General features: G+C 40.8%; 1 protein-coding gene across 17 annotated transcripts in view; it reads right to left on the bottom strand.

Moving 5' to 3' along the window:
- DTNA (dystrobrevin alpha) overlaps window positions 1-13242 on the bottom strand; it is a 233951-nt gene that overhangs the window by 13292 nt on the left and 207417 nt on the right. For all 17 annotated transcript variants that reach the window (XM_049821425.1, XM_049821415.1, XM_049821434.1 and 14 more), the window contains 5 exons: window positions 10216-10312; window positions 4494-4653; window positions 1608-1697; window positions 885-1053; window positions 6-138 (listed from right to left, as the gene is read on the bottom strand). In XM_049821425.1, coding sequence (XP_049677382.1) covers window positions 6-138; window positions 885-1053; window positions 1608-1697; window positions 4494-4653; window positions 10216-10312 — 649 coding nt within the window. The remainder of the gene's footprint in view (window positions 1-5; window positions 139-884; window positions 1054-1607; window positions 1698-4493; window positions 4654-10215; window positions 10313-13242) is intronic.

Genomic DNA, 13242 nt, shown 5'->3' with positions numbered 1-13242 from the left:
CCCACCTGGTATGCCTCATCCTGCAGCTTCTGCTTCAGGTACTCCTCCATCTTCAGTTCGTTCTCCAGCTGGCGGACAGAGTCATTCTCATAATTTTCATCATCTGCTCTGACATAGGGGTCTCCATCTTCTGTAACCCTAAAGACAATTATTAATAAATAGCCTCCTGAGATGAATGACATTCAGAGTCACTAAAACTTCCCTCTATTGTAAGCTATGAGGAGAGCGGGATACTTTTAGTCTAACCACATGCGCCATTGGTTAGCATTTTCCTGGCAGTGGAAAACACTTCTGCTATCTCCCCTCTCCAGTGGTCTGGTACTGATGAAGTAGACCAAAGGCCATATTCTCCTGAAGGCATTTTGGGGATACAGCCCTAGGGAAATGAGTAACAAAATTTCTCAATAACTTGACACAAAGAGGTTGAACTAAAAATAACTGGAAAGATGCCTATTGTCTTTGATAGGAAAATTCAGGTTCTAAAAATAAATCAGTTTGTTGATCAATTGAGTTGGTCAATAAAAAGCATTCTGTCTTTTCCAGTTAAAAGCTTCTCTTTTTCCAGTGGGCTCCAACAGGCCCCTCAGCCTGGATAAGCAGGGAATAGGACTGCAGGGCATACTAGGGAGCACAGCTGTCCCACAGCCTCCACGCTGCCCGAGTGTACCAGACTGGACGCGGGACAGCTCACTCCTGAGGGCATCCTAAGTTCTGGCCTTTACTGTCTACAGAGCTCACTACTATCTAACCATGAAGCTGTCCTCACCTGGATTTAGGCGTTTTTTTGGTAATCAAATAGTTGAGAGGGAGAGAAAATATTATGTGCTGCATATGGTTTTCAACAGAAAAAAGAATGAGATGAAGGGAATGGAGCAGGTACCCACATGTCACTGCGGATGGAGCCGGTGGCAGCAGCGCTGTGGATGTACCCTGGCTTCCGTGCATGGATCTGCGCCAGGAAAGCCTTCTCAGACGTTGGGGATGGCACAAGGTCATCAAAATGAGTCCGTCCAAATTCAGAATCCACGTTGCTTTCTGTCTCGCTGCCCACTTCTGTGAAACAAAAGGCGACGCATGGTTCCATTTAACTTTCACAAGAGAAAGTATGCTTGCCTACTTCTCTAAGCCTTTCTCCAACTTTCCAACTTAGAATGCCACCTCCTTACAGCAAATAACAGTGTATTATTCTACATATATCTGCAGAGCTAATAGTTTTCTTCTTGTGGTGGGACAGAATAGTGAAGCTTTTGCTTATCTCGCTTATTAGGTAGGATATTTTAATGCGAATACCACAGACTGCATTTTATAACAGGTCCTATATGTTCTATACTGAATGAAATTCTGAATAGCGAAATCCCACTCCACGTGGAATCACATACAAACTTCTCAAAGTTTTCACTGTATGCAGCTGCACCTCTACACCCATGGCTTTCAGAACTGCTGTATTCCCAAAGCTGTTATTTAGGGACTTCTTTCTAACAGCATAAAAAGCTTTGAAGCTACATTACACTGCTTTTTTGTTGGTTTATATTTTCCTACCTCCCATTTTTTCAAATATGTGTGAAATATTAATGAGGTGACTATCCACCCTCGTTAGCCTCGCTCACCAGAATTTAGTTCTTTTACCAAAGACGACATTGTGTTGGTGATTGAATCTGCTGCCACCAGCAAATCGTTTCTTAAGTTTCGTCTTGCACCTGAAGCAAGAGACAGACAAAACACAGTGTTAATATTCTTCATGAGATACGTTGAAAGCAGTTTTAACCGTGCCGAAAGCTGCCATTGTGATAATTCAGGGTAAAAAAGTCCTTACGAGGGACACGTGCAGAACAGTTCTCTGCAGAATGGCCTCATTTACTTATGCTGTATGCAAGAGCAGAAGCCTACCCTCATGCTTCATTTAATCACAATGCCAGATATGCGGAGATTATTCATTGCCATCAAGCTTGCATTTGTGTGGTGACACCAGCAGACCAGGCCTGGAAGATTAAATCCAGCGTGAACTCATTTACAATGTCTGTGGGGGAGGAGGGAAGAAATGAAGTGTTTTCTCTAAGTTCCCACAGCTCTGTTTAATGACACCATTATTGCCAGGTATTTGCCACATAATTATGGCAAATGTTGAAGAAACATACTTGACCTCATCAAGACTGATATGGATTTTTCTTCTCTGTTCCCTCTCAGCCTCTCCTGTAGCTCAAGGACTTTCTTGTATATTCCATAATTTACTTTCTCTCTCTCTCTCTCTCTTTCTCTCTCTCTCTTTAATAAAGGAAGCACTATTGCCTCTCTAAACAGCCCCAAGCTGCTTTTAAACTCTTTCTAATAATGGATCTAGAAGTGCTTCCCTGCTGAACCTGGCAATATTCCCTTAACCATCAATCACGAAAGACCCTTGTGAGCTGCATGAAATACTCCTTCCCTAGGAGCAGGCTGTGGATAACGCATGCTTAACTCCCCCAAATCCCAAACATAGCTCCTATTGTAGCTGAATGATCAATATATCCCATGGAATCTCTAATCTCACAGAATGGGTTATTCACAGGAACTGGCAGGATTTGACTGCTGTAGGTTCTTTAAAACTGGCTGAATGTAAACCAATACATTTTAAAAAGTTCCCCATATCTTAAAGAGGTTTTTTAAATATATCAATTAGCAAATGGTTACTGGAATGTAAATTAAAGTAGTTAATCTCTCTCTTACACACACACAAACACTCAGACAGTCACTCCTCCTCTAAAGTCTTCTCAATTTTGTATCTATCTCTGAACTATTGCAAACATCATGAAAGAGAAAAAAAAACACCCAAGATAAACCATGCTTTAACTGTGGCTTGTCTGCATTATGTATATATTGGCAGATCACTGTTGGTGCAGCACAGAACGGAGCCGTAAAATCTCAGTCCCACCCCCGCCAAGTCATATGTCAAGATGTGACAGAATGGCTGGCTTCAAGTTCTTTGGGTTTGACCTTCCCATCTAAAGAATATGGTAAATAATGACATAAAGCTAGATATTTATCAAATGCAGCAGTTTTAAAATGTGATTGCTAACCTTTTTATATTGTTTTTATCTTGAACAGAACACATTTATATACTTAAAAAGCATTTGCCTGAGGCAGCCTTAGTATTATTTATGGATATTTTATTGTGGCCACTACATTATTTCTCTTACTCTTAGTTCTGGAAGAAACTGTCCTATAACAGCATAGGGGTTAGTGGTCCATATTTTTGCTTGTCTCGATTTTTTTCACAGCAGAAAGAAGAAAAATATTTCTTGCCTGTTTCTTTTGCCACAGAAAATGAGACATCCAGCACCCTGTTATGTTGGGACTGGGAATTATGCCTATGTTCAATACGTGAATTGACAAGCACTTTAGCAGAAAGTTCTTGATTGCATTACAGATTCAACCTTGTCCTAAGATATACACACAGACACAACTCCCACGAAAACCAAGGGGAAGGGTGCATGAGAGGGCTGAACTGGGCTCCTGGGAACAAACACGCTTCCACTGGAGCAGAGGAACTCCAGAGCTCCATTTACGTTTGTTTTGTACTAGGGAAATGGGGAAAAAATTTATTCAAATAAAAGAATTGCAGTAATGTAAATATTTAAGGACAGAACAGATTAGAAAAAGAAGGAATATTTCTTCATTTAGATCACATAGACTATTTTCTTTAGTAGTCAACATAATAATGTAATTGGTTTAAAATGTATTGTTACTTGACAAAGATGTGGAAAGAGGAGTGAGAAACATGGTGCAGCCTATGGCAGTTTTCTGGAAACACATTCATCTAGACTTCCAGACTTGATTCCTGTCTAGCCTAGCTGGACCCTTCTCAGAGGCCCAAAGCAAAAGGACAAGGGACAACAGTCACAAGTTGCCTCAAGGGATGTTCCAGTCAGATACAAGGACAAAAAATTTACACAGTAAGCATGGTCAAACACTGGAAACAGAGGCTGCGGAAAATGCATACCAGGAGCCATCCAGAACTCAACTGGGAACTCAAATGGTTAAGGTCCTGAATGGTCTGATCTCACTTTGAAGCCCTCTTTCTTGGAGCAGGAGGACATGGTGACTTACAAGAGCCCTTTCTACCTGAACTAATTCTATGATTGTATCATCTATTCCTAGCAAAGTCTTTATTTAAAACCAAACACAATGACAAAGCGTTGCTGAACTCAATGGCAATTTTGCTTCTTCTGGTTAACAGAGCACTGATAATGGTCTGACCATCTTGCATTAAAATTCCCTCTTGCCACAAAATCCATTATTTGTCATCATCGTCCAGTTTCTGCTTACCTGCTTGCTTTGACAGCAAAGTCTGATGGCTGACAAAGTTGATTTTCAATGGCAAAACACAGTTGTTGCAGATTGTTTTGTTTCATTGCATGTAACCCAGATGCTCACATTCATTTAGTTATTAGCCACAAGAAATAACGATTTTTCAAACAGTCTCCGAGTACCTGAGACCAGCTATTAATGAGACTTACTTTGTGCAAAGGCTTCCTGCACATCTCCTCCCACCCCAGTCAGAGAGTCCTGAGGTGCGTGGGTTGGGGTGGAGCAGGCAGAGGCAGACCTGATGGGCATTGGAATCGGCCGACTGATAGTGTGGCTGGGTGAGGAACGTGGGGAGCCTGCCCCTTGGGTCTGCAAAACAATCACAAGGGGTTAAACAGGTCTTTGCAAGAGCCCTCACCTGCTGTCCTCGTCACCCATCCCTCAGCTTAGAGGCATCATGCTGTTTGTAAATCAGTTGGGTAATGCTAATTTTGCTAAAAGAAATATACTGAAGTCAGCTGTTAGCAGACAGCAAGGCTTCCGTGTAGAAGAATACTAATTAGGAAAATATGAGTCAAGATCTGACTTCCTTTAAGCATGGGAAAATGTCAGGCAGCTAAATTAAAAAAAATTCCAAGTTCATATGCACTGAAGTATAGACCTTCTCTCTGCCCTCTTCCCTCTCTCACTCCCCTAGCTGGCATGCATGTTTGATACAACATAACCCCTTCAGGCTGTGAGAAAGGGAAAGATGCTGGCACCGCCGCGGCTTACAGCCTGGTCAAGGGACTGAAACAGCCCCTTTCATCAGAGCGCTGCCTTGAGAGCTGATCACAGCCGTGCCCTCTGCCTCCCTGCAGGAGAAGTTCACGGTATGTGCAACCTCTCAGTCACATAAAGTCTGACACTTGCAATAAATAATACAGCTTTCTGCTTTTTATTCGGAGCCAGAGAACTATTTTAAGCTGCTATTAAATCATACTATTAAATTGTTCGCTCTACAGGATATACTCAGGCACTCCCAAAACACTGTGGGGATAGGGCAATATAAATTCCTGCTATGGGTTTAGCTGCTGGAAGTGAAAATGTTTTAACACCAGTCATATAAAATGTCATGCTGTTAGCACCTTACAGTTAGTATCACTTAGCTGAAATTCAAGCAGACTTGACAAAATAGTCATTTTTACAAACACAGCTGGGTGAGTGATACCAAGAGACACAGTGCCCTTTTCATCCACTGTTTCAAAACCCCTGGGAACGTGTATCCACATAAGGAAAAACAAATGCTGGAGCCCACACCAAACTGCACATGGCTTTTGACTGAAAACCTGTGTTTGGTAGATGCCAAGGATGGAGTTGGCTTGAGTGTAACACATGCCCCTGGTTGTTTACAGTGAAAAGTAACCTGAGGGCTGGTGTTTCCCTCACCCTGGCTCTATTTTGAGAATTCAGGAGAATTTCTTAACTCTTCCTATGGCATTTATTTTGACTCTGGTAGTGGCTGCCACTGCAGCCCTGATATGGTTTGGCAAATATGTTCTAAAAAAGCCAATAGCAGCCCGTTGCAGGAGGAGTGCAGCATTGCCCTTGAGATTTTTATAAATTCCTGCCCTGGACCATAAATAATGCATCAGAATACTAAGCTATTTGTTCTTTTCTCCTATCACCCCTTTCTAAGGGACATTATCACCAGAAAGACATCAAGGGCAAATTAGGTTTATGAGGAATAAGCACATTACTGATGGGGGAATGGAGGATTTAACACTTAAAATTTCTTTAATGATTGGTTTTAAAACATTTAAATGATGGATGAAAGGGAAGTCAAATACATAAAGGCCAGATGCTCTCCTGTTTCTGGAATTATCTGTACCCACTCCAGCAGAAATGCAGATCTCTAGTCCTCCAGAGGCAGGGCACTGAGCAACCTGGAGATGTTCCAAGGTCCTTGGAGGTCCCCATCAGGGAGGCGATCTGGGATCTACAGCTATCTCCTTTGATGTCCTGACAGGGCATGTTTCATCCCTTGTGAAACAAATTTGCAAAATAATTTCTGGTTCCCAGCTCCCTCTTTTGCTTGCCCTTTTTCCTCAGCTCCCCTTTGCCTTTGGTCTTGGTTCTAGGGGACACCGACAACAGTGGGAACTTTCAGAGAAGATGAGAAAAAAACGGACAAAATTTGCTTCCTGTAGTCAGGTCACACTAAAGGAATGGACTTCAGAATAGGCATTTTATTTACTAAAAATAACAGATGCCTGCCAGTACTTCTTCACTGGAATTTTCCCACAAGAGCAATGTAAAAGCTGTTGTACACCGGTGCTTACCCTTGTGTCTGCTTTGCAGCTATGACTGAGATCTTGTGTTTATGATAAACAGTGCTCTCTTATCTGTAGCTTTTTTGTTGGAACAAACTGTTTGGGAAGCACAGGGAAATGAAGCATTTGGAGTCCCCTCTGCAGTAAAAAACTGCTCTCTTTTTATACTATTTGGGCAGTATCAGACAGAACTGACGAACAGCAAGTTGAAACAAGAGGTTATTAGGGAATGCCTAATTTCCGAGAAGTGAACACTTCAATTATATTTTACTCATCTAGATCCACCTCAGCCCGTTTGTGGGAATGGAATGCTATTGGGATGGGTTTGAATTCCTGCTTACTGGTTATCAGGTGAAACGTGTTTTTCACGGGCTAGAGCTAATGGCCTGAAACCTGTGATAATAATCAGTAGTGACTTCTTGGTAATCTCAGCGGAGAAATTGAGCATCGAATTGCTCCCAAACCTCGGCAGCCCCACCAGCTGAGGACTAAGGCATGCTGAAAGGGGAGCTACCAGGGATATGTGAATGGCTTCAGCTTTTACGTTGTACTTAGTTGCATCTATCAATGTTCTCACGCCTTTTAGGAAAACTTCCATGTATTTTATTTAATTCACCATCCATAGCCAACCTGCTATGGATTTTAAGTTAACCCTTGCTAGACAGGAAAAGATTTCCCACTACCAACTGTCATGCACGCTTAGGATAAAATGCCTGAAATAAAAACTGGCTTTACAGGAGCTTTAGTCCATTGCTCCCTCTGCTGGAACTGAATTGGGATGACATATGGGGAAAGCCTGTCACACTGCCTCATCAAACGACATGGATGTGAAGAACTCATTATCCTTTCTCAAGGAAGGGCAGGGGAGAAATAGAAAGTTCGTAAGCATTGGATGAATTGCCAGGCTGCTCATTCCAACTGAATTCCTCCAGAAATTAATTTAATCCTGTTTCTTTCAACAGATCATGAAATGGCACAGCGTAATGGGGATCATTTAATGGAAAATTGTGAGAGTAATTCCTTAGCATCATCACCTGGTATTCAGTGAGGCTATTACTCTTGGAAGAAAAAAATAATACCTCATAACAGCCTGAAAATGTGCTTTCACTTGTACTGTCCAGTGAACATTTTATATGATAGGAAAACTCTTGTCACGTGGGAAACTTCTCTTTTATGAATGGAAGATCTTTCAATACTGCAGAATCGAAAAAAACAGCTCTTACATGCAGGTGATGTTTGGTCGGATTTATTTTTTTGTGTGCAACGGATTGATGCTCTACAAAAATTAGCCAAAATATTAGTTATATGAAGGTGAGCATTACCTACAAAGTCTGCATGCTCTACCATAGACACAACACATCAACCTTGTGACTGTAGTTCTGCTGATGAACGCAAGCGGAAATGTGTTTTGTTAAAATGAAACATTTTTATCAGTCTCATAAATCAGACTGCTGTCTGAAAAGTGCTTTTTTTAGTCTAATATCTTTCCAAGATCCATTTTGATAATAAAAAGCTCCAATACAATTAAATCATCTAAAATTTACCATTAGTACTATAAATACTTGCCCTTTTTGGTCCAGGTTGCAGAAGCCATTTAGAAACTACATGATGTTCCTGAAGACTCACAGGACTGTTAACATCAGGACCGATGTTAAAAGATGTGCACACAATGCCCTGACTTTTTCTGTATAAAGTGGGGCCTCAAACTCATTGCCCTGGTCTAATTTAAACTCAGTTATGTTTTTCTTAAAGTTCCAAATTCTCATTACCTTTTCAAAATGTTATCTACAGTAGAAGTGTTCTTTAATTCATATTCTAGGTTGGTTTCAGTACTTTTGGGTGGTGGTTTCCGTATCTTACATGTTCTTATTTAGAGGAGTGAGAAAAAGATCAAGACTCCTTGTAGCCATGACTCACTTTCTGGAGGGCTAGGATGTTTAATTGTGAAAATTGCTCCAGGATACTTGAAAATAATGTGTGAAAGAATTGCAAAGTGTTAATTTTGGTCAAAAGAACACACACACATTTCAAGCAAAGGAAGTAAAATAAATCACAGGAAAACAACCACATTTAGGAGTTAGTGAGGCCTCCAGTAAGGAGGTAACTTACTACCTGTTTCAATTCTTCTTCCTAAAGAAAAAGAGGATCAGCACATGAGATTAGCCAGGATGTAAGTGAAGAACAGAAACCAAGGCCAAATTTGGAGTACAGGGTTAAAGGTACAGTCGAGGTATGTGACCAGGTCATGGTCCCACCTCTGCACACTTTGAAACACCAGAACAGTGCAAAGTGTGCAGAAAGCTACTACCCTTTCCTACCCCAGATTCTCTTTGTCCAGGCAGTGCAATGACAGCAGGCAGCCCTGACTGCTAGTTGTAGCACTGCAGCATTTCATGGGTAGAGTGAAAAGTATACTGTCTACTTCCAGCTCCCAATAATCTGCTGGCTACTTGGTGGGCTCTGCTGCTCGGGTGCCACCAATTCCTGCATTGTGGCTGCAGGAGCCTGTGCTTGAGGAGGTGCAAATGACATAAGGGGTCAAACTCATCCTTTGATGCAAATACACGTTGCTAAATGGATTTCAGTGAAATTCTTTCTGCTGTTATCAGAGACATATTTGACCCAAGTTGCACTGAATTTTCCTGCACTCATTTTATCTGGCATGGCCAACAATGAAACAGACTTTTATGCCATTCAGAGCACTTTCTTCCAATGTGAATTTCTGACATCATCTGTCCTGAGGCACATCAGGTAAAATAGGGCTGGATTCTGCAAATAAAGACACATTTTCCATCTTACCCTAGTCTGTCTTAAAAATGCACATGCTTTTTGAGATCTTCATTTTTAACTGAGATCCTTTGTTGAGGCATGTTTCATTTGTTTAACAAGGGCTTGTTTCTTTATTTATGAAAATGACCAAGTGTTGTTGGGGAAGCATCTCTAACATCAGAGAGTTAGATGTGGTTGTCAAATGGGATGTATGGCAGAACGAGCAACTGAATGGGCAAAGTTAAAGGAACTAGCAAAAGCAATTCTGTACTGTCAGCTGGAGTAGGTAATAGTGTACAGCGCTGAGTTGTTTTTCTCACAGTTACTAGTTAACTCGGTTTACGTGTCAGTTTGTTTCTTTTCTATTTTTTTTATTTGATGTCCTCAACAGAGAAAACTGTAAAACCACCTGAAACCAGACCACAAAATATTTTGTGTTTGGACATGTCGAATGGTCAATCCAGAGATTGCTAGCCTGAAATCTAGAGATGCAGTCAAATCCTTCTACAAAAGAGCAAAACAGGACTGTATTGCATCATGCTGCAGTATTACTTAAAGGATTGTATTAATTATTCAATAGTTCAGAGTCTGTCTCTGATGTTCCATCCACTTAGCAGTAGGTGACAATGGTGATGCAGTTTTACTACAGGAACAACATCATCATCTGAGCATCATTTGAAACCCCTGAATTGGAAGACCAAGGCAAAATATAGCAAAGGAAGGAAACAAAGCCAAATTTTATGGGTGAAAATAGTCAAGTTCTGCAGAGTTCTGTCGTCATATCTCCTCCCTCTCCTCTCTTGCCTCACTCTGCCTGTTCTCTTTGGTAGTATTAGGTGGAGCTCCTTACCTTCAGCAGTTTCATGAGGCCTTCTAACTGAACCATAAGCTCCCTCCGGCTTTCCTGGAGAGCAGACATCCTCTGTTCCAGCTCATCCTTCCGCTGTCTGAGAAACAAGCAGATCCGATCAGAGCTTACCCCTCACAGCGTCAGCAGCTTTTAACTGCATCGTTTCCCCAGCCTGACTATGAGGTATATGCCTATAGATCGCAGGAAAGCCAACACACTGTATGAATTCAGCATAGTGCTTAGAAATGGGGCTACATGAAAGCTAGAGAGTTGCCTCATACTGAGAATATTCATGGGGCTGAATATAGTGATTAGGAAAAAGACACTGACACAGACCTTTCTCCAAAGTACCAATGAGGTTCAAACAAATTTGTGTTACATTCCCTTGTGGGAATGCCTGGCAATTTTTGTCTTTGGATCTCTCTAGTCAATAACCTCACTAGCTGTCATGAGAAATTAAAGCCATGCCCTGAAGGACACGAAATTACAGCAGGGGCACTGAACAAAGCGAGATATCAGAGAAGCTAAGAGAGTTCAGAAATTCAGCCAGAAAACCACAGCAATCTGCTTTTGTTTCTGGTTTTTTTTTTTTTTTTTTCCCTGAAAGCAGGAGTAAGACTGTCACATAGTGGAGATATAACTGCTTGAAAAACAGCTCTTTGGACTCAGAATCCAGTGCTGCTCCTGTGACAGTGTGAATACTGAGCCACTCCGAGTGACAGCCAATTTGTGCCCCCATGAATGGGAACAGCTTTGATTCTGCACAGCTCCACTGCACAGGACAGGGGGTTCAGCACTTGCATATGTTCAATCACTAAATTGTGTGAGAGGTTCCCACATAAATACAAAATAAAATTGTTGCTTCCTGGAAACGATGACATAATTAACAACATTACTGTTGAAAAATATACATATTAGGTGCATTTTATACACTACTATGTTGCTAATAACATAAAACCACTATGTCATTAGCCTTGTACTACCTACAAAATATGACAATTTAATCCTAGATGGAAAAGCACCACAGCCTACAACACTAAGTACATATCCCATATTTTGGGAAATATGAGGTTGAGCCTTCTCTGTAAGTGAGAAGTTACTGATATAAGCAACACTGATTTCTACAGGATTGCTCATGTGTGCTCTCTCTCACCTATATAATAGGATCATATAGTAAAACTGCCAGGTTGTATTTACTCTTCTGGAGGATTAATGTATTTTCTGCTACAAGTTGCCTGTGCTGGCTTTTCTTTTCCAGGCATGTAATGGTTGGAAATGCTATGAACTGTACAAAAGCAACTAAGTTTAAGAAACTGCTAATAAAAATAAGATACTCTATCCATGTAATTCGAAGTGGCAGGTCCTAGCACAGACCTCTGCTGGGTTTTAGATTCATTCTACGGGGACAGAGGATATAAGCAGCGTGCAACGTACAGACTGCTTCTCTGACTTTGTTCTCCTTCTGTAAGCCAGAGCAAGTTCTCGGAAGCAATGGGCTTTCCAACCTGTCTCCAAGACTGCCCTAGTAATATGAAGGAATGCTGTGTTCAGAATCTCATTTCGGCAAATGTGCAACACTATAGCAGCTAGTGAAAGATGCTGGGACAGGTATCCACAACATAATTTTCAGATTCCAGCATTTCATAATATTATATGAAATTAAATTGCCCTACTCTCCTAGTTGCTTCAAGCCCCCAAAATCTGCAGGGTAACAGACATAAATCAGTGCTGCTCTTCTGAGTCCTTCTGTTTTACACATGATAAGAACAGCCTCATGACATCTTAAGTGTCTAGGAATTTGAGGCGGGGTTGAAATTCCACAGAAAATCAAAAGCCAATCTTTTGCCTCTCAAATGCTCAACATCTTAGAAGGTATGCAAAGCAGCACAGACCCCACAGATTAAAAGTTATTTTCTGACTCTGACGCTGCATGTTAAATCAGAAAAGATATCATAATTGAGGAACTCAGCATCACTGCCCTAGGGACATCCCATGTCAGGAAATTCAAATAAGGATATTATGCTTTTAATATGTGTAGCAAAATTGAAAAGAGGGAATAATTAAGTAGTCAGTCCACTAACACTGCACAATCATTTGAATTTTTTTTACGGATAATGAATTTTATTTGTCAACTACATCCTAGAAAGCTAATCTCCCAAACCTGCTTAAAATATACTTTAAGCTTGATGCACAGGAGCTACATTATTGGTGTATTTTATGTGGTGTACTCACTTTCTTCACAGTCAGTTTTATATGTCTCACAGAATGTCACCTGCCTGTAGATATCTAGAAGTAATTACATACTAAAATCACTTGTAGAAATGAAGAAGCTAATTTGTCTTCAGATTGGAAAGGAAATGATTTGTGAAACAGAAAAACATTTTAGTGTGAAAAACTCCATAGTAAAACTATACAGTATTTGTAAAGAAAAAATTTAGCGTAATTTCTTACAGTAACTTCCCTTGGTTATGAATCAGACCACTAAAATATTACTTGTGTGAGGAGCGCTAAGTGTTCCTTAGTCTTCTCATGAGAGAACTGCTCTATGCAGGGGGATAAAATTTAATCTAGCATTGTTTCACTAGAAAGAAAGTGTTTACACTCTATTCACATGAAGTGTTTTGAATACTTCTTACCGGATTCTGTCTGGCTCTCACAACATGCATGTCAGGACTTGCAGGGAGCCTGCAGATCAGGGCCAATGACTATTGTACTTCTTCAATATGACACACATGGCAATTAGTAAATCCATGTAGAGCATCCTAATTAACATTCAGACACATCCATATCAATGTTTTTAGCTTGGTGGGATAATTGGAGAAACGATTCTCCAAATCTTCAGCTGCTGCAGATGACCTTACTCCTCCCTTCCCATGTGACAAGGCGGATCATCCTGCAGCCTGGTTTTGCACCATGAAGAGAACTGACCTCTCCTTAGAGTCCAACACATGGGGGAAATTTCCAAAAATGAATGTCTAATTCTGGCTGTATTTTCATGTAGTTCTCTATTTACTTTAGCATAAAAAA

This window comes from Accipiter gentilis, chromosome 2 (genome assembly GCF_929443795.1).
Source record: "Accipiter gentilis chromosome 2, bAccGen1.1, whole genome shotgun sequence".
NCBI classification, from domain to species: domain Eukaryota; kingdom Metazoa; phylum Chordata; class Aves; order Accipitriformes; family Accipitridae; genus Astur; species Astur gentilis.
Note: the sequence above shows the minus strand (reverse complement) of the source record. Positions and strands in the feature narration are given on the sequence as shown.